This window comes from Micromys minutus (genome assembly GCF_963924665.1).
Source record: "Micromys minutus genome assembly, chromosome: 11".
Taxonomy (NCBI): Eukaryota; Metazoa; Chordata; class Mammalia; order Rodentia; family Muridae; genus Micromys; species Micromys minutus.
Genome location: NC_137980.1, coordinates 14,659,271 through 14,679,916, shown reverse-complemented (window position 1 = coordinate 14,679,916; position 20,646 = coordinate 14,659,271). Strand labels below are relative to the sequence as shown.

Here is a 20,646-nt window from a genome sequence, read left to right as displayed (position 1 = left end):
CAACCATGAGAGGGTGAGCCAGGGGTCAGTCAGAGGAGCCCAGAGATGGAGCAGGTAGAGGCTGAGGCAATTGCCACAAAGACATCTGTAGGCATGAGCCAGCAGGATTAGTGGAACGCCAAGCTGACCTGGGAAATGTGCTGCAGCTGGAGAAACAAAACTGTACCCAGGGAACTTTCCCCAGAGTGCTGACCTGGTAGACGTGTGGTGTTCCAGGGTCGAAGGCTGCTTTCCGGATCCCGGGAGTTCTGACAAGAGGGAGCATGTGTGTTCTCTGCTTCTGGGGAGGTCAGGAGGCACCCACCCAGCAGGCTACAAGGACTCCAGGGGCAAAACTCACGGCTGCTTGAGGGCCTCTGTGACCGATGAGAACGAGTTGACGCCCGAGGCTGCCTTCTGGGGTGGGCTAAGGGCTCAGGGGATATAAAACAGAAGTACAGAGGCAGTAAAGTACAGAATTTGCCATAAAAGAGGAAAAAACGAAAAAAAAATTAAAGCCATAAAAGAAACAAAAATTATTAGATCAAGAATGAAGAACGGTCAATGTCAAAGTGCTTGATTTTTCTAACAGACACCATGAAAGCTTCCGTGGTCCTCCCTGCTCCCCCTCTCGTCACAAGTCCCAGGTGCCTGAGGGAGTACGTCATTTGGGAGACTTTACTGCAAAACAAAAAACAAACAAACAAAAGAAAAACACTAGGTTGAACTACAGCTCTCCTTCAGGAGAGTGTGAGCTCACGGGCAGGGTTTGTTGCGTGGCCTAGGACAGAGATATGCGGCTCTGTCGGCCTTGATTCATGTGGAAAGTTTTAAACTTAGTCGTTTAGTTCTTTAAAAGTTCATATTCACAGTATCTACCTCACTGGGAACTGTTTATAAATCTCAGCTCTTCAGTTAGGAAAATAAACCATGACACATGTGCTCTGCAAAGATCTGTTAAAAGTGGCATTGAGCCCAAAAGATGTTTCCTTTGAAATCCACAGAACACTTAGTCTGGGGGGAGGAAAATCTAGAGTATTTGTTTTAAATGTCTTAAATGCACGTCTATCTTCTTAAACTGTTAATCCAGGAAGGAGAAATCGTGGCTGTCGCTAGAATGATGGCGTATTGGCAAAAGGCGTGCATGACCTAATTCAAGTTTAATAGACGTGTGGTATTTTTATTGGCTCGTAAAATGCCAGGTATTTGCAAACTGTTCTGAGTAGTGAAGTAATTGAGGTTTCAGAGAGTAAAGTGGTACTTAGGTTTGCTTTTCATTTCTCCGTCTCTTAGTTACTGTGTATCTCTAATTCCAAGCACTAGAGCCATTGTTGGAAATAAATTCGAGATTCTATTAGTAGTAAATAAAAAGGTAAAGATCCTGTTGCGTCCGAGACTAGAAATAAATCATTTTCTTCTCAGAGGAAGTGACTCACATCTCTAATCCCCCAAACTCAGGAGGAAAGAGAGAACAGAGGGAGGGTTTCTCCTCGTTCGTGTTCTGCAAACATGTTCCGTCTTCCTGACGTGTTTATTATTTCTATTAAGTCTTTAGGAAACTTAGCGCTGAGCTACGGTAGACGGTCCCTATCTTACAAAAGTTCTCTTCTGGCAGGAAGCGCTGAGTAGTGACCACACAGACATAAGAAAAGTTCTGTCAGACCCTCTCCTGGCATGTGTGTGTCACTGAACACGGTGCCAATGCTGTTCCTGTCTGCACACGGTTGCCACATGGAAAAGCAAAGCTAGAAGACTTGAGAGGAGGTGGGAAAACGAACCTAGAAAGTGTAATTTGGGCAAAGCCTCAAAATATATCGTTTTCTTTGGCCACACTGCCACATACTGGATTGTTGGCTGGCTGGTCTCTGTGGCAGCTCTGGTGCTTCCAGTCTGCTGGAGAGACACCTAAGGGAAGACACTTCAAGTTACTTGCCACAAATTGCACAGATCAGCAGCATCAAAGACTTAATATGTATACTAACTTCCACTTCCTGGTTTTTAGTATAGATGTGATGGATTTGCACGTGATGCATGTGCACGAGTGTGTATTTGTGCACATGCATGGGTGCATGTGTGTGTTTATGCCTGTGGCTGTGTGCAAACGCACACACCACAGCATGGGTCCTGAGGATTGAACTCAGGTAGTCAGGCTTGACAGCAAGTGCCTTTACCGACTCCATTTTATCATATGTGTGTGTGTGTGTGTGTGTGTGTGTGTGTATACACATATGCACACATATATTTACATGAAATGGACATTTCATGTAGAAAGCTTAGGCACTAAAGATGAGCAAAAAGTACTCATGAAACACTCAGAAATTATTCAACTAGTTTTGATAATTTTCTTTACCATGCAAATATATGTGTATGTATATACACACTCACACTTGCATATATGTATGCAAACATATACATATGCAAATTTTCTGAATGAAGAAATGCTTACAACTTCCTTTTGGTTTTCATTGAATAAAATACCAAGATCTTTTCTATTCATTTAAAATTATTTTTTTAAGATTTATTTTTATTTTTTGTGGGTGAGTGCTTATCTGCATGTAAGTATGTGTGTGTACAATGTGCATGCCTGGTGACCACAAAGTCAAGAAAAGGGCACTGAATCCCTAAACTAGAGTTACAGAGAGTTGTGAATTGTCATGTGGGTGCTGGGAACCAAATCTGGATGCCTCTAACCGCTGGGCCATCTGTCTGTCCCCAGATCTATTTCACGAGGACTTGTTTCTTGTTTGTACTTTTATTTAAAGAGCCCAACTTTTTCTAGACAAACATACATAGTGTTTACTAACATCTTTAAATGGACATTTTTAAACCATTTTTACTACACTTCATCATTTGTCATGTGTGCTCATACATGCAGATCAGCTGTGCTTATCAAAATTAGGAAATAATTTCAACAATTGGTTCTCATCTTTGACCATATTCATCGTTAGTATTGGCAACAGAATGAACATCCTATGTTATGGTTGTGTAGCTTGGTGGTTTTGTGGAGTCCTAACAGCGGGAACAGGAGCTGCTTCTGATGCCTTTGTCTGTTTTGGAGACTCTTCTTCTACTACTGGGTTGCCTCAACTAGCCTTAATATGAAGGGATGTGTCCAGTCTTGTTGCAACTTGATAAGTCATGCTTGGTTGATATCCTTGGGAGGTCTGCCCTTTTCTGAAGAGAAACTGAAGAGGGGTGGATGGGGGTTGAGGAGATGATGGAAGGAGGACTGGGAGGAATGCAATATATGAGAGAATGTATTAATGATTAAAAGAATGTATGTTCACTGAGCCACTCTATGGTCCTGAAACAAACATTCTTTTCTTTTAAAAAGAAGTTTTGCTTTAATTTTAGCTCTCTGTGTGTACGTCTCTCTATGTCTATCTGTTTCTGTCTCTGTGTGTGTCTCTCTCTCTGTCTTTCTGTCACTCAATCTTAGTTAGGGTTTACTGCTGTGAACAGACACCATGACCAAAGCAACTCTTATAAAGGACAACATTTAATTGGGGCTGGCTTACAGGTTCAGAGGTTCAGTCCATTATCATCGAGGTGGAAGCATGGCAGCCTCCAGGCAGAAGTGGTGGGTGGAGGAAGTGAGAGTTACACCTCTTGTTCTGAGGGCAGCTAGGGGAACACTGGCCTCCAGGGAGTTAGGATAAGGGTCTTAAAGCCCACATGCCCCCAGTGACACACCTAGTCCAACAGAGCCACATCTCCTAATAGTGCCACACCTCAGGCCAAGCATATACAAACCATAACACTCTCTGTCTCTATCTGTCTCTGTTTGTCTCTGTCTCTCTGTCTCCCCACCCCACCCCCAACCCCTCTCTTTGTGAAGTGTCTTGGCAGGTTCATCAAAACCTTGGAAATAAACCATTCTAGTCTTTCTAGAAAAACCCAGCCAAAGGGTTACACCCACAAAACATCATCTTTTGGAACCAGGTCCTGATATATTTGAGACAGTGATGGGCTGAAAAAGCAAGGCTGATTCCCATGAGCCTTTAGTTAGTACATAGAACAAGAGAGAGGGCTTTGCACTTGGGAATAGACAATAAGGTCCTGCTCGGTGTTGCTGAAGAACAACACTGCATCTAAGGCATGATGTGGCGTATGCTGACAAAGACCCAGCCGTGCGCTGGAATATAGCACACCGGGGCTCTGATTTTCATCCTGTCCTCACGACAACCTGAGCAAGCTCCTCGTCTCAGCTTCACTTGCTGCACCAATTCTAGTTTCATAGGGTTGGCTTAGAAAATTGAAGCAACTGAGAACAGCACTCACTGTCTTGAAGTCCCTGGAGGGCACTTGTGCTCGGTAGGTTAATGAATATATGCCTTTAGCAAAGGACATGAACTTGATCTGACTTTCTGCTGGGGGAAGACTCTTAATTCATTAAAGCTCGGTGTTTATTTTTGGATTTGCTAGCTTTCTGTGTTTTCCCCATTCTCACAAAATGTCCTCAGGAGGAATGTAGGTCACCTGATAGTGCTGCACCATGCCAAGGACCTGGCACACAAAAATCAGTAGATCAATATTTGTGATTGCAACCTACATCCTCTCCAGTGTCCCTTCCTCTCACCGTGTCTTTGCTCTGCATTTGGCTACAGCCATCCTCCGCTACCTGAAGAATGATGGGAAGATCCATCTCGTGGTCTTCAACAACTTGCAGCTGGCAGATGGGAGGCGCCACAGGATCCTCCTGAAACTGAGCAATTTGCAGCGAGGGACAGGCTCCATAGAACTCTACTTGGACTGTGTCCAGGTTGATTCGGTGAACAACCTCCCCAGAGCCTTTTCTGCTCTCACACAGAACCCAGAGTCCATTGAATTGAGGACATTCCAGAGGAAGCCCCAGGTAGGAACCCATTAACAATTCTGCAAGGTGGAAAATGGGCTTCCATGGCCAAGGGTCAAAGGTCTGTGCTGAATAAAATGTGTCAGCTCATCCCTGTGAGTCCTGGGCTGGGTATTAGAGCCACTTGGAGAATTTCAAAACCTGTTAGATAGCTCCTCTCAAGATATATTAAATCAGAATCTTAGAGAATCTGGTACCTAGGCATCAAAAAAATTTTTTTTTAATTCACATTTACTATGAAGTCAGAAAATTGAGGACTTCTGTTTAGGATGAAATAAGTAAATTCTTTAGAAGTGACTTTTCAAACAGCCGTTCAGTTTAAAAGGAGTAGCTGAAATTAAGCAAATTATCTTTGGCAGGATCCTGTGCCTTCTCTCCTTTTATAATGTTATTTAGTTACTATGTTCACACAAATAACAAAGAATGTCAAAGAACATAGAGTTTCTGTTGGCTGAGGAGCACAAGAAACAATATCTTTCTTCACAGATATTGGCAAACCATTCACTAACAAAGAGGAGCTTAATAAGAGCTCTGTTCAATGCAACCTCAAAAAAGAGGAAGACAAAAAGAAAAAGTCTCTTGTCTTGTTTCCTGCCATGGTGGTGAGATTTTTAACTGTCCTATCAACAAACCATGCTTGCATCTTTTTTTCCTGTCAGGACTTCTTGGAAGAGCTGAAGCTGGTGGTTCAGGGCTCGCTGTTCCAGGCGGCCAGCCTACAAGACTGTTTCCTGCAGCAGAGTGAGCCGCTGGCCACCACAAGCACAGGTGTGAGCTTCTGGGCAGACTCATCGACATGAACGCCTGTCAAGGCGCCTAAAGGGCTGGGTCCCCTAACCCAGACATGTCCCGAGAGCACAGCAGTCCCTGAGACTGCGTCTATACAAATCAGGCTCTTGGACAAAGTCCAGGCCAAGTAATCTTTCTGCTGCCCTTTGATTTCTCATAACTCACAAATATGGACCAACTAACCAACAGCATCAGTGGTGTTATTTTGTTAGATAAATAAATCACCTAAATTGAATTCAGAAAGTCACTTAGACATGACTGTCAACAAGACATGAATGTGCATGCCTCTATTTCTAGGACTCAGGGGGCTGAGGCAGGAGGATTGCTAGTTGAATACCAGCTTGGACTATATGCTAAGACCCTGCCTCAGAAAAGCCCACAGGTTAGGGACATAGCTTAAGAGTAGAGTACTTTGCAAAGCATGCACAGAACCCTCGGTTCCTAATCCTGTCAAGTGACACTGGCTGAACATTCCTTACCTTTGACTGTTCCCACAGGAGACTTTAATCGACAGTTCTTGGGCCAAATGGCACAATTAAACCAGCTCCTTGGAGAGGTGAAAGATCTTCTGAGACAGCAGGTGAGGAGCAGAGGCTATCCTGAGTCAAGCCTGAGTCATGATAGCATCTTTCTGTGCTGATGGGTGGAGTGGCTGGCTCACACAGGCAGAGAAGGACTTGGCCCTGAGCCACACCCCACATAGTCCCACACGGGCTACCAGCCCCAGGGCCCCATCAGAAGAAAAAAGGATCATGCTTACAATGAGCCTCCATGGCCAAGGTAGTGGGACAGCCGTCACAGACTCATTGGATGCTGTAGAAACCTGTCTTGGGCAGCCTTACAGGGACACTTTTTTCCGGGTTGTATTGAGTATTCCTTTGCAATGCCTTCCTTATATTTCTCAAGGTCAAAGAAACATCGTTTCTGCGGAACACTATTGCAGAATGCCAGGCTTGTGGTAAGTGATCCGGTGGTGAGCGGTTCATCCCGAGTGGGGCAGCGCAGGCTGAGGGTCTCAAGTGAGGTCATGTGGCTGCAACCTCTGGCGGTTCTTCACAAGAGTTGGGGGGAAGGGGGAAATTCACAGGGAAGCCACATTTCATGTTATATCTTACATATTCCACATGAGTTAATAAACCTATGGCTTAAACTAGTCTTCTCTTCTAGGTCCTCTCAGCTTTCAGTCCCCAACCCCAAACACGCTGGTGCCCATCGCTCCTCCAGCACCCCCAACTCGCCCAACACGCCGCTGTGACTCCAGTCCTTGTTTCCGAGGTGTTCGGTGCACAGACACCAGGGACGGCTTCCAATGTGGACCCTGCCCAGATGGTTACACGGGAAATGGGATCACCTGTTCAGATGTGGATGAGGTAATGCTCAGCTGGTCCGAGGGGCGGCCCTCCAGATCTTTTCCTTGCCACTGTGGACCAAGAAGCCCTACTGTTTATTAGGGGGAACCTGAGTTGTGTTCCAGGGTCCAGAGAACTACTTCCTTAATGATGCGTAAACGCCCTGAGACATATTGAGTAACAGCAGGAAGGTCTAACACACAGCCTCGGCCGTGACTGTCACTCCTCTGTGTTCCTGGATCTCTTACTTGACTATATCACTATGTTGCTGTAGTTTCTACTTTCCACTCCAACATCTGTGTTGATTCTTTCTCAAGCAACCATATTAGAAACCTGAACATGCGGAAAGGAAGGGCTAGGGGGCCTTACTCCAAAAGTTGTGGTAGCTTTCTTTGAGCTTTGTAAAACGAAGGAGCAGAGGGAATCTCAAACCAAGCAGGTCTGTGAGGGAGGCCTGAGAGTAGCCAAAGCACCCAAGGGTGAAGCCTGTGACAGCATCTGGCAGAAGGAAACCAGCAGGACCACCATCTGGTCCAAGCCTGGTCATGCAGTGATGGTAGCAAAGTTGCCCCCAGAATGTGCCTTTTCCTGTACCTGCAAGAAGGCAGCTGGAAGGGAAAGAGGGCAGATGATGCTGCTCACAGGGCCCTGAAGGCTAATGGCTGCTCAGCTGACCCCTCAACACCCCCTCCCTGCAACTCCCAACCCCTGCCGATGTGAAGTTAGGAGAACGGATCCTGCATATGTTCCACAGAACGGGATCTGGTTTTTATCTGTGAGCTGGAATTTTCTTCCTTTCTGAAGGGGCAGGAAGTGCTCATGTTTTTTACATTAAAGTTGCTGTTTTGTTTTAAATAGGTAACAGAACCACCTTGTAGGCTCTTTTAAGTGGCCTTGGAATAGTCATGGGCTGGATAGGGCAGAAAGACGGGGTCTTCCTGAAGGACCTTGCCCAACTGTAGAAACTCCTGGGAAGTTCACAGATGCTCTGAGTGTCCCCTAAAAGCCTCAGTGTAACTGTCGCGGTGACACTGGCCTTTCCTGGGGAATGTCAGCAGGCTGGGGCACTTGCCATACCTGGATGGAGACTGGTTTGCCTTCAGGATCAATCTAATGCTGACACAGCATTATCTGTAACATAGTGAACAGCTACAGGGTAACCCAAAGTGGCTGGATCAGGGGCTCAACAGGCAACTATGAAAGTGGACATTTTAATTTCCTTTTCTCCCTTTAACCACAGAATATAAAGAAATAAGTAAATGTGCACAAATAGACAACGGAAAGTCCCAAGTTCTCCCCCCCCCCAAAAGCTAAAGACTGAACATTTTCTCTCCCCAGTGCAAATACCATCCCTGCTATCCAGGTGTGCGCTGCGTGAATTTGGCTCCGGGTTTCAGATGTGATGCCTGTCCTACTGGCTTCACTGGGCCCATGGTACAGGGCGTTGGGATCAACTTTGCTAAAACAAACAAGCAGGTGAGCAGAAGTGGGAGTTTTAAATTCACTTTTCATTATCAGACAATTCCCAAGCTCCTCAGCATTACCCTCCACCACCGTGAGCAGCTGGTGCCATGTGGAAGATTGTGGTGTGTGGTGAACCACTAGGGAAGGGTTGTTTTGGTTTGTTTTGTGAGTCCTTGCGGAGGGCATATGCCCATAAAGTCTAGGAAAAAGAAGTTGTTAAAGTTGGGGTAATGGAGTATCTCTGGGAGAGCAGTGAGTGCAGAACAGAGGGTGTGTGAAATGATTTCAGACCTGCTCGGCTGACAGCCTTTGGACATCTTGTCCTGCAGAAGAAATTGAGAATCTGAGAGGCAAATAAAAGCATGGGCAAATTAGATGGCTTTATAGAGCGGTTGTCGCCAATCAGAGCCCGCTTGAAAAAGAGAGGGTTTGAAGAGACAAGATAATCCCCCGAGGAAGCCTGCCCTTTCTCTCATATAAGCTGTAAATTGCCAGAAAGCATCTCGGTACAGCATGACAGTCTCCATTTATCCCCAAATGCTCTACAATATCTGGTCATTATTTAACCGACTGACTGTGAAATGCTTTTTGATGTTTTCGGCCCTTAAAGATAGTTGGTCTATAAATATATTTTACTACCTTGGGGAAATGATTAGCCTTGAAGAAGGGCAAGGGGGTCATTATGTCCTTGCTGCCTATCAAAGGATTCCAGCGGGCATCGTTTTTCAGGCTAGGAAAAGAAAGCAAACCGGACACCGGATTGACAAGGAGCCGCTAGGATAATGAGCCAAGTTTTTCTCTTGTAAGGACAGAACCTCTCAGACTACACCAAGAAAATAGACAAAATGCCATACGAAATGTTTAATATAAGACAGTAAGGAGCACTTCCTAGTAGACATGTGAATCCATACATATTACATATGCACATATATGGATAGATATGAATTCTGAACCCTGTGTGTGTATGTATGTGTGTATGAAGAGATCGCTTTGCTAACACTTTATGGTAAATGTTAATGAACTGTTGCGTTTAGTAGAAGTCAAAGGAAGAATCATTTCTAGGGCTATAAGGGTTATCAGTGCCGTGCCAGCCCACGGATGTAAAGATCGAGGGCTTTCAATGGGTACATGAGGGCAGTGGCTGTGAACATTAGAAGACCTATTAGGATGTATGTATCTATCCTGTGTAAAGCCAGGATCCTCAGAGAACTTCCCTCTCTGAGACCCAGAGATGGAAAAAACATCAGTAGCTCAAAGGAGCAAGAGAGTTCGACTTTGGCTTTGAGACATGGTTAACAATGGTGAAAATCGTCTACCACCCAGCACCAAGTTTACACCATTCGGTTATAAACTCCAAGTCTGTGTAATTGGTAAAGCATACCTGTCCGCATAAAATCTTTGTGAGGGAGTCACATCACAGAGCCATAGCCAATCAGATATACCAGTGTGTGCAGACGCCCAGAGGCAAAATCAGAGCTACTGTAAAGGAACTGTGATAAGGAAATTTGATAAACACCACTGCCTATGAAAGGGTCAGTGCTGTGGTTAAAGTAAAGGATACTGTTGGGAAAAATAGACAAAGTGTGAGAAGTGTCTCAATAAAACTATGATCAGTGTGTGTGTGCATGGTTCCAAGGCTGACCACTTTGCACTGGAGAACCGATAATGAACTCACGCCTGGGAGAACCTAAGCTCGTATCTCCTAGCAGTTAACATCAGCCTGTAGCTCTTTGTCTAGGGATGGGACACCATGAAATCTTCCCCCTTCCACGTTAATGTATCCACTGGTACTGCTGTTTCTCTGGTCATGTTTGTGCAGCCGTTTGTAGGAGAGATGTTTGCACAAAAGACTTCTCAGTACTCTGGCTCTTATGATAGTCCCGTCCCCTCTTCTTAAATGTTCTCTGGGCCATACATGCAGGAGTCATCTATGTGTATTTGTGAACATACATACATATATGTGCATGTAGTTAAAAAACAATTAAAAATAAACAAAAAGCTCAATAAAACCCTTCTTTTAAAGAAAGGAAAAAGGGTATTACCAATTAAAAATATAAGTACTGAATTTAATAACTCAGTATGAGAATGTCACAATGGATCACATGTAAAACAATGTGTGAAACAGATTAGACACCACTAACTAGAGATTCACCAGATGAGAAGGGATTCAGAGACCACCTCTTGCAATTTAGCAAAGATACACAAAACAAGCAAGAGGGCAGGGGCCGAAAGAAATTATTGTGAGAACATTCGTGATTTATCTGATGGTGGATCCAAAGGAAGGACTAGGAATAACAAAACTGGGGAGAAGCTGAGCATCTTCAAGAACTGAACAAAGATAGGAATCTTCAGAGGTGAGAGAGGAATCCTCAGAGATGGGGGGGGATCCTCAGAGGTGAGAGGGGGGATCCTCAGAGATGGGGGGAATCCTCAGAGATGGGGGAGCTCAGAGGTGAGAGGGGGAATCCTCAGAGATGTGGAGGGAATCCTCAGAGATTGGGGGATCCTCAGAGGTGAGAGGGGGGATCCTCAGAGATGGGGGGGATCCTCAGAAATGGGGGGGCTCAGAGGTGAGAGAGGAATCCTCAGAGATGTGGGGGGGGATCCTCAGAGATGGGAGGGATCCTCAGAGGTGAGAGGGGGGATCCTCAGAGATGGGGGGGAATCCTCAGAGGTGAGAGAGGAATCCTCAGAGATGTGGGGGGAATCCTCAGAGGTGGGGGGGAATCCTCAGAGGTGAGAGGGGGGATCCTCAGAGATGGGGGGAATCCTCAGAGATGGGGGGAGCTCAGAGGTGAGAGGGGGGATCCTCAGAGATGAGGGGGCTCAGAGGTGAGAGGGGGATCCTCAGAGATTGGGGGATCCTCAGAGGTGAGAGGGGGATCCTCAGAGATGGGGGGGGGAGGAATCCTCAGAGTTGAGTGGAGAATCCTCAGAGGTGTGTTAGGTATCAAATGGGAAGGTAAGGAAAAGGCTCTCCTGACTAAAGGTTACAGAACAGGTAAGTTATACACATCTTCTCTGGACTCCTTCAACCTGTGTGAAGACAGTTAGCATCTGCAGTTAGCTTAAGTGCACCAGTGCCCAGAGAGCTGAGACAATCCTCACTCACCCGCCCTTCTACCCGGAACTCTGTGTCTTCCCCAAAACGTGTCACAGGACAATTGCCTCTCTGTTTAAGCGGCAGGTCTGAGATGTCTCTGAACTTTTATACCTAGGTGTGCACTGATGTTGATGAGTGTCGGAATGGGGCATGTGTTCTGAATTCTATCTGCATCAACACTCTGGTAAGTATTTCTCACAGCCTTTTTAATCAAAGCAGGGCCAGGCTCAGAAGCAGGTAGGTGTGTGCAGATTGTAACTCCAAACACACAGACTCTACGCACATGTGACTTGATTGGCAGAGTGAGGGCAGAAGTCTATGCTGAAAGTATGTTTCCTATTAGAGACATTTTGTAATTAATTTTTATACTAAAAGGCCAGGTTATTCTAGCCTTTTTCTGACTTTTGATAATTATATTGCCATCCCATCATGGTGAAAAGAGTTACTGGTCAAAACCAACTTCGGGAAGGAAAAGCTCCCTTTGGTTTCGCATGGCTGGGAAGGAGGGAGATGAGCATGGAGGGACTGTCACTATGTGCCCACAGGCAGAAAGCAAAGGCAGATGAATGCTGGTCCTCAAGTAGCTCTCTCCTCTTGCTGCCTATTGGATGGGCCCACAGTGGGTGTTCTTCCTTAGTTAAACCATTTGGAAATGCCTCACACTACGGCACACCCAGAGCTGGCTCTCTTAGGGGATTCCAAACCCAGTTTAAGTGATGGTGAAGACCAACATCGTCCCCATGGGAAGAGCCAGTCCGGTCATAATAACGGCTCCACATTTTACAGGTGACAACAGGATCGTCAGCTTTTCCAACTCCATTTGCATCACATTGGAATGTTTCGCGCTCAGGGGGACTCTGTAATTTAAATACTCCAGTCTGGGCTGTATTTCTGGACACGTTTTAACCTTGTGAAGACGAGAGATGGGATAGAGCTATATATCAACCAAAAAAAGTTCTGATTCATCTAGATCATTGTAACTTTCACAAAACGACCAGTTTCTAACTTACCACAATTCTCTGGGAAAGTGGTTTAATTCCTAACTTCCTCGTGGCCTTGTAAATAAACCTGAGTAGGCAGAAGTATGTGGTGCCCAGTCTCTGGACTGAAAGACTGCGGCACAGAGATTTTGTACAGTTACACCAAGGCCACACAGCTCCTTGGGTTTCCAGCCTTACTGCAGCAGCCCACAATGCTATCATCACTTTAGAACATGATGGTACTTCACAGCCTTTTCCCGGGTCAAAGCTTGTCTGCCCAAATGGATTTGGGAAACCTCGGTATAGCAGTTCCAACAGAAGCCACCCAGAGAGAAGAAGTAGGCAGTAGATAGAACTCTCGAGAACCCCAGGGTGAGGGAGGAGGCAAGAGAAAAAGTGGAAGCCGTGAAAAAGAATGAGTTGACAGAATATCCGATGAAACCGAGAGATTATTTTTAAAATGTTTGCAAACAACATTGGCCTTGCCAGTGGAGAGGTCCAAAGTTACTAAAACCATCCAGTTGTAAATTATGACAATTATCCAATCAGCTAAGCTTTGTGGATGAACACATCCTGAGGTACTGTCATGAAAGCCTGACATATTTTGCAGTGCTGTATCATATATGTAAAACAAACATTTGAGCCAAAAGGGGGAAGGTCACTCCCATAACACCAGCACCCAGGGAGCAGAGGCGGCAAAAGCACCCTAAGCTCAAGACTAGTTTGTGCCACCGAGGCACAAATCTGTATAGTTTAGACTATAACGTGACACTTTATCTAAACACAAAACAAAACAAAAGCATGTCACGAGGTCACAGCTGTGCTGTGTTAATTAACTGTGGCAATTCCTTCACAATGCAGACACACATCACACCATCACACTGAATAGTTTAAGTGTGTAGAATTTCTGGGCCACTGAGATGGCTTGGCAGGTCAAGGTGCTTGCTGCCAAGCCTAACATTCTGTGTCTAATTCCTGGAGCTTGCCTGCTGAAAGGAGAGAACAGACTCACAAGCTGTCCTCTGACCTCCACACACACTTCACGGCCCCTGTGCCCACCTTATATCTCTTCATTCATGTATAATAATATAATTGCATATATTGTATTTAATATATGATTTATAATATATATCATTTTATTTGCTAATTGAATCTCAATAACACTGAAATGATATGTAAGAACACTTTGAGGTGCTGATGACGGCTCAGGGGTGAAGAACCCTGAGAAGCTCCTGTAGAGGACCAAGGTTCCATTTCCCATATCCACACGGGACCTCACAACAAGCTGTAACTCCAGTTTCAGAGGATCTGGCGCCTTCTTCTGGCCTCTGGAAGCACCAGGCATGCGTGTGGTGCACACATAAAGATGCAGGCAGAATATTCATATGGATGAAATAAATGAATGAATGTTAAAAAATAAATCTAAAAACTATGTGTATTGATATATTTGAACTTTGAAAAAAATTTAGAGGTCCCCCACCCCAGCCTGTGAAATGGCCAGCAGCCTCTATGCTTCTTCCCAGGTAACGTACGTCATCCGGACGTGTCAGTGTGAGCCATAGCCGTGTCTCTGCGTGTATAAAAACTGTTAATTTAAAGTTATTTTTAAATTAACTTTTTAATCAAGCCATTTCCCTATCCCCAGTTTAAACTGTCATTCTGCCTCCCAGGACCTCAGTGGAGGTCCTTCAGCCTTTTCGCCCTTTCCCTCCAGGGTAGAGCTGGTAAGTCAGAGCACTGCTGGTTACTGTCTCGCCTTCTCCGCCTTCCGTCCTCTGATGGCTTTGTACCCCCGGGCGAAGACCAGTGATCTTTGTTGGGTTCCGCCTTACCGTCTCGTCTTTGTCTTGGTAGGGATCTTACCGCTGTGGGCCTTGCAAACCAGGGTACACTGGTGACCAGATGAGGGGATGCAAGACTGAAAGGAGCTGCCGGAACCCCGAGCAGAACCCGTGCAGTGCGCACGCGCAGTGCATTGAGGAGCGGCAAGGGGATGTGACGTGTGTGGTAAGCTGGTTTGCTTTCCCTGTTAACTTTCTAAGCACAAACCTCTCCAGTTTCTTCTAGCTTCGGAGTGTAAACCGTCTCTACACTCAGGTCAAATTAACACTAGGCATCTAAAAGGTGAAGACGGTTATGAATAACAGTAGGTGTGCCACAAAGTTTAGAAGCAGGGGACAGAGCTGGAGGAGAGGATAGGAGGCTCTCCTACTTCTCTGCTGCTGGCGTTTTAGGCAAAATTTCCACAGAAGGTCATATTGGTGCCCCGTAAGGGCTCCACCATTCAGGTGCCAATGTGGCTGGTTACTCCTTAGCCAAGAGATGAGAAAGTGGGGAAGCAAGGTCAGCTGGGCCTCAGATTGTCGCTCGGAAACCTAACTGAGCCGATTAGATTGTATTCTGTGCCTGTCTTGGTTGCAACTTTTAAGCTTGACCCTGACATAGGCACAGCTCAATGAATGGTCGGTCTTCCTACCCATTCCCAGCCCCAGTGCCTTGGCTCCTAGCCAAGCCCTTTATAAAGAAGCCTACTCCCCACGACCCATTCCCAAACCCCAGGATAACAGTCCTCAGGGGTCTTAGGTACTAGTCTCAGCTGGCTTCGGCTGCTGGCTTCTGTCTGTCACCAGCTCCAGGTGCTCAGCCTACAAAAACAAAAAACAAAAAAACTCCGCTCTTCTGAGCAAGGTGTGGTGGCACACACCTGCAATCCCGTCCCTGTGAGTTTAAGGTTGCCCGTTCTATTTAGAGTTAATCCCAGGCTGGAGCTGCACAGAGAGATTCTGCTTTAAAAAAAAAAAAAAAAAAAAAAAAAAAAAAAAAATCTCTTCCACATTCCACCTCAAACTTACACTTCTTTATCTTTCTGGCTGGAAACTTTCTCGTGGTATCTTTATCAAATCGGAAACTAAGACTGAAAACTTAAATAAATAAATAAATAAATAAATAAATAAATAAATAAATACCATAATAAGGCCAGTCCTCCACGGCAGCGCCGGTATTCTGGAGCAAGGCACGAAGGAAGGAAAATGCTATGTCAGAGGAGAAAAGAACCAAGCATTCCCCCAATCCTGATGACTGGACACACACACACACATTTATATATATACTTTTTAAGTCATTGAAAAGCAAGTACATATATGTGCTTAAATTCCCATTTTCTGTGAACAAATCTATGGCTCCTCCGAGACAGTGGGTGATGGGGCTCTTAATATGTTTTTGAATTTCTAATAAGGCACGACAGATGGTAAAGGATTAATAAACTCAGTGTGACTAGTAAAATAATTTAATCTGCCAGAAAATGGCTCATTAAAAATGTATTTGTTCCTAAAGGAATTTTTTTTTCTTCATTAAAATGAGTAGCAAGTCAGACCCACAGCTGAACTTTCCAGGCCTTGTGGAAAGGCGGGCTTTGGAAGTCTTTGAGTGGGAACGGAGCTTTGGGGAGGAGCCTTTGGCCCGGAGTAGAGGAACAGTGGGGATGACTCAGGCTGCACAGGGAGAACAAAGGAGGAGGACAGGTAGGGAGCACCAGGGATGCTCTCAGAGCCTTGTCCCCTACTGCTGGTCCTGCCTCCCCCACCTTCTCTCCTGATTTCCCTCTCCTGTAATTCGTACCCCCTGACTTTTCCAGTAATCTCTATCTCCTCTCTTTCTCTTTCTGTCCCTCCCTCCCCACCTCCACAACCACTCTCCCACACCCCCACCCCTAGTCCCCGACCCTCTCTCTTTGCCCCTGAGTTGGTTCTCAAGCCCCATCTCACACCCAGCAGCTTTTAGGAAGGGCTTCCTCTCTCCTTGGCGAATCACATGTCCCGGCCCACGGACACACCTTTGGGTATGGGTTTTACGAAAGGGGGAACTCAGAAGCGCGCATTAGCTAAGTGCAAGGGTAAAAGTCAGGAGAGGACAGGTGAGGTTAATACTCCCGATTCTGAGAGCCTGAGCAAGGTGCTGACCCAGGCTGAGCTCATGTGACTCTCGCATAAAAGGGACAGCAGTGACCTTGCAGTGTCTTCTTAAGGACCGAAGAAAAATGATGGGAAAATCCACTTTAGAAAAACCTTAGGCAGATACACCAGAGAAATGACTCAGCAGGTAAAACACACACACACACACACACACACACACACACACTTTAGCCTTCTGTCCTTTCATGCAATACTGTAAATTTTTTTTAACTAAAACAAAATTGTTACTTCCCACTTGACCTGTTGGCAGTGATGCTTTGCTGTTGAATTTTTGGGATGCTCAAGGGGACATACCAGAGGGGGGAAGATACACAGGCCCGGCACAGACAACACCAGCGGTAACCACCTCTACTCAATGAAAGGGGTTTGAATAGAGATAATGCACCTTAAAGTTTCCCCCAAATTGACCCCGAAAATATTGTTGGAGCCAGAAAGATGGCTCAGCAGTTAAGGGCACTTGCTGATTTTGCAGAAGACCTGAGTTAAAATTTCAACATCCTTGTGTGGATCACAAGTCCCTATAGCTACTGTTGCATAGGACCCAATACCTGCTTCAGCCTCTAAGGGCACATGTACATACATGATACACATACAGACTCTTGGCACACATCCTCACACATTTAAACAAAGAAATAGACCTACGAACCCAGTGTCCCATGAGCTAAACTAGTACTTACTCAGGACAAATACACTGAAATGATCTGCGGCAACATTGTCAGCCATAACAGATCTGCTAACCTGACATCCCAGAAGAAAACCCATGAGTTATTCAAGGCACATCCATGCTTGGCTGACGCCAGACCGTGGGAACAGGCGCCAGAGGGGATGCTGTCTATCTGTCTCCCTTTGAGCCTTTGGACTTCAGAATCATTAATGCATTCCCATGTAACTACGTATCATTTGGAGGTTTTCTTGCTTTGTGTGTCAGTTTGTTTTGGGGTGTGGGGGAGGGGGTTCGCAGAGTCACTACCTACTGTGGAGCTCACTGACTATTGACTACATATCCAGCCAACAGGCCCTAGGGAGGCGCCAGTCGCCATCTCTGCAGCATTGGAATTATAGGGGTGAGCTGCTAGCCTTTCCCGTGGGTGCTGGGGACCCAAATCAGGGCCTCCGGCTTCTGCAGCAAGCACTTTATTAAGACCGAGGCGTCTTTCCGGCCCTTGTTTTGTTCTGGGGCAGAACAGAACCTCATATAGTCCAGGCTGGCTTTTAACTAGGTAGCTAAGGATGACCTTGAACAGATTTTAATGCTCTTCCCTGTGCCTCCTAGGTTTCCCATTACTACAGGCATGCTCCACCAAGCTTAGCACAACTGAATTGTTAAATCCCATCTACGCAGGGGAACTCTGCCTCCTTAGGGAGTGTTTTACTCGGGGCTCTGATGGGTTCTCCCCTCGCAGTGTGGCGTCGGTTGGGCTGGTGATGGCTATGTCTGTGGAAAGGACGTGGACATTGACAGTTACCCTGACGAAGAACTGCCGTGCTCTGCCAGGAACTGCAAGAAGGTAAGGCAGACAAGCTGTGGGAAGAGACACCCCGTGAACTTAGCCTCTTAGATGGCGTTGGGAAGGCTGTTCTTATGCTATGTAAAAAAGTTTAAATAGGGTCTGGAGTGATGGCTCAGCGGTGAAGAGCACTGACTGCTCTTCCAGAGGTCCTGAGTTCAAATCCCAGCCACCACATGGGAGCAAAACAAAATAGCCACTAACCAAGCCAGGCAGCCTAACTCAGTTCTGAGGTCAGAAATACTTTTTCTGGATAGAACATGACTCTGAACTGTTCCCCACCCCATCAGGATAACTGCAAGTATGTGCCAAACTCTGGCCAGGAAGACGCTGATAGAGACGGCATTGGAGATGCATGTGATGAGGATGCAGATGGGGATGGGATCTTGAATGAGCAGGTACCATCTTTGCCGGGACGGCATGCACACTGAAACACACCAGGGGCGGTGAAAGCAAGCCTTTGAAGCCAGTCACTGATCATCCCAAACCTCAGTCCTCGTGCCTATGTCCCCACACCATTGCATGTGTCCTGTGTCCTGTCCTGCCCCAAATATGCCTGCCATGAGTGTTTAAAATATAAAACAGTCAGACCTGACCAACCACAACAGCGAAACAGGTTGTCAGTAAGTCTGAGGGAGTGTCCCACCTTCTCGCCATTTAGGACAACTGTGTCCTGACTCACAACATAGACCAGAGGAACAGTGATAAAGATCTCTTTGGGGATGCCTGTGACAACTGCCGGATTGTCCTGAATAATGACCAGAAGGATACTGACGGGGATGGGAAAGGAGACGCCTGTGATGATGACATGGATGGAGATGGTAGGAATGTCCCTTGTCCTCTGACCTCCCCATATGTAGGAATAGACGCCTCCCTCCCTGTCGCTCATCCCTACCTCTGTCTGGTAGTTCAGTAGCCCTAGGTGTTGGTGGTTTTATAGCCCTAGCACGAACTCCATGAGAGTAGTTTCTACGAGTGTCTTGCCAGAGCTGTGTCTGCGGGCATTTGCCTTCCTGGCTCGTCCCACACACCCCAATCCCTCATCACAGGAATAGAGAGCTGAGTTTTCAGTAGGGTCAAAACACTACACCAGGCCAGGAAGGTGTGGCCAGCCCCTGTCTGCTCTGGGATGTCATGGTTGGTGTAGTGCCCATCTCTGGGACTCTGCCACAGAGAGGTCCATGCCAGGAGCAGCTCTGAAAGTCTCGTGGAACTTGAGGAAGGACATGTTATTTAATATGGCATCCACAGTGTCTGACAACTATTGTAAAAAGGCAACCTAGAATCTGAGTTTCTGAAAACATACCACATTAGCAGAAGAAACTCCTTTTAAAGATCTATCCCTTCAAACACACATGTTCACTCCTCCATAATATACATCCCTCCCCCAAAGCTTACCTTGGGTGAGCTAAGGTAACAACCCCATTCCAGTGGTATGCAGATAAACCAGTTCAGTAAAATACCCTAACTTGTAGCATTTATCCATTTCCACAATACGACCCCTCTCACTGCTGCTAACTTCAAATATCATTGAACATGACACTGGAAAACAAGGATTCAATAGCCCCAGGCCCAACTCCTGCACACCACTGCCCAAAAGGTCTTATGTCTGCATTAAAATTTAGACACCCACAAGGTCCCCTGGGTCAGCCCACCCCATCATCATGGCCTCCTTCTCTGGATGCTGCCACAACCCTTAATATCTTGGACAAATGAGAAATCATTGGATAGCTGCCTCACAGGGGTGTACAAGTTTGAGTCTCCTAGAATTCCTATTCTGAGGTCACCTCCAGGTTCTACTAAAGATGGTGATACAGCAATGGTGCAGCCGGAATATGGTACCACAGCCTGACCTCTCAGCAGCTACAAATCTCTGTTTTCCACCCTTTCCTATGACATTCTCCTGACCCAGGGTAGCATTCTTTTCTTTCAGGAATAAGAAACATGTTGGACAACTGTCCCAGAGTTCCCAACCGTGACCAGCAGGATCGGGATGGCGATGGTGTCGGGGATGCTTGTGACAGCTGTCCTGATGTCAGTAACCCTAACCAGGTTGGTAAGACAAGGGTCACACTGTAGCCTGAACTCCTTGATAGAAAGATTCACTAAGTATCAGCATCTAGAGAAACCCAGCCCTGTCTGGCCAGTTCCTTGTTGTTGCATCAAAGCTCATGTGGAGAAAGGACATGCATTCGACCTTAGAATGATGGGACTGAGCTGACCCAATCGAGATAGTTATTAACATCCACAATGATGAGTCAGGATAGGAACCCAAGACCCTTGAGAGTCACCTCGTGTGTCCAGAACACTGATTGACATTCAGAACATGAGCTTACACTGATGCCCAAACAAGTTTCTGCTGTCAAAGAAAACAGAAACACAGGCATGAACCTAATCACATGGCCCTTTAGTTCCTCGGTCTATGTATGGACACTGCAGATTAGTCGATTGTTTTCCTTCCCATACACCTGCTGCTGGGATCCCTGGGCGTGGTGAGCAGTCTGTGCCTGAAGGCCTGAAACAGACGAGAGTCCTCATTCCCCATCCTGTATCAACTCCCAAGTACAGAAGCAACCTACAGTCAGTGTGCTTTGACCCACGCCTAGGCCTGGCCCCCTCTCGACCCAGCCAGAGTACCCTGTCTCTGA

The 20,646-nt window shown here is 46.2% G+C and overlaps 1 protein-coding gene across 1 annotated transcript in view; it reads left to right on the top strand.

The window, feature by feature from the left end:
* Nucleotides 1–20,646, top strand: part of THBS4 (thrombospondin 4) — a 46,341-nt gene that overhangs the window by 16,271 nt on the left and 9,424 nt on the right. Inside the window, exons 3-14 of the mRNA XM_080925492.1 lie at nt 4,587–4,834; nt 5,494–5,602; nt 6,121–6,203; nt 6,530–6,581; nt 6,791–6,993; nt 8,311–8,448; nt 11,655–11,723; nt 14,374–14,526; nt 17,894–17,998; nt 18,289–18,396; nt 18,660–18,819; nt 19,932–20,050. Coding sequence (XP_080781618.1) covers nt 4,587–4,834; nt 5,494–5,602; nt 6,121–6,203; nt 6,530–6,581; nt 6,791–6,993; nt 8,311–8,448; nt 11,655–11,723; nt 14,374–14,526; nt 17,894–17,998; nt 18,289–18,396; nt 18,660–18,819; nt 19,932–20,050 — 1,547 coding nt within the window. The remainder of the gene's footprint in view (nt 1–4,586; nt 4,835–5,493; nt 5,603–6,120; nt 6,204–6,529; nt 6,582–6,790; nt 6,994–8,310; nt 8,449–11,654; nt 11,724–14,373; nt 14,527–17,893; nt 17,999–18,288; nt 18,397–18,659; nt 18,820–19,931; nt 20,051–20,646) is intronic.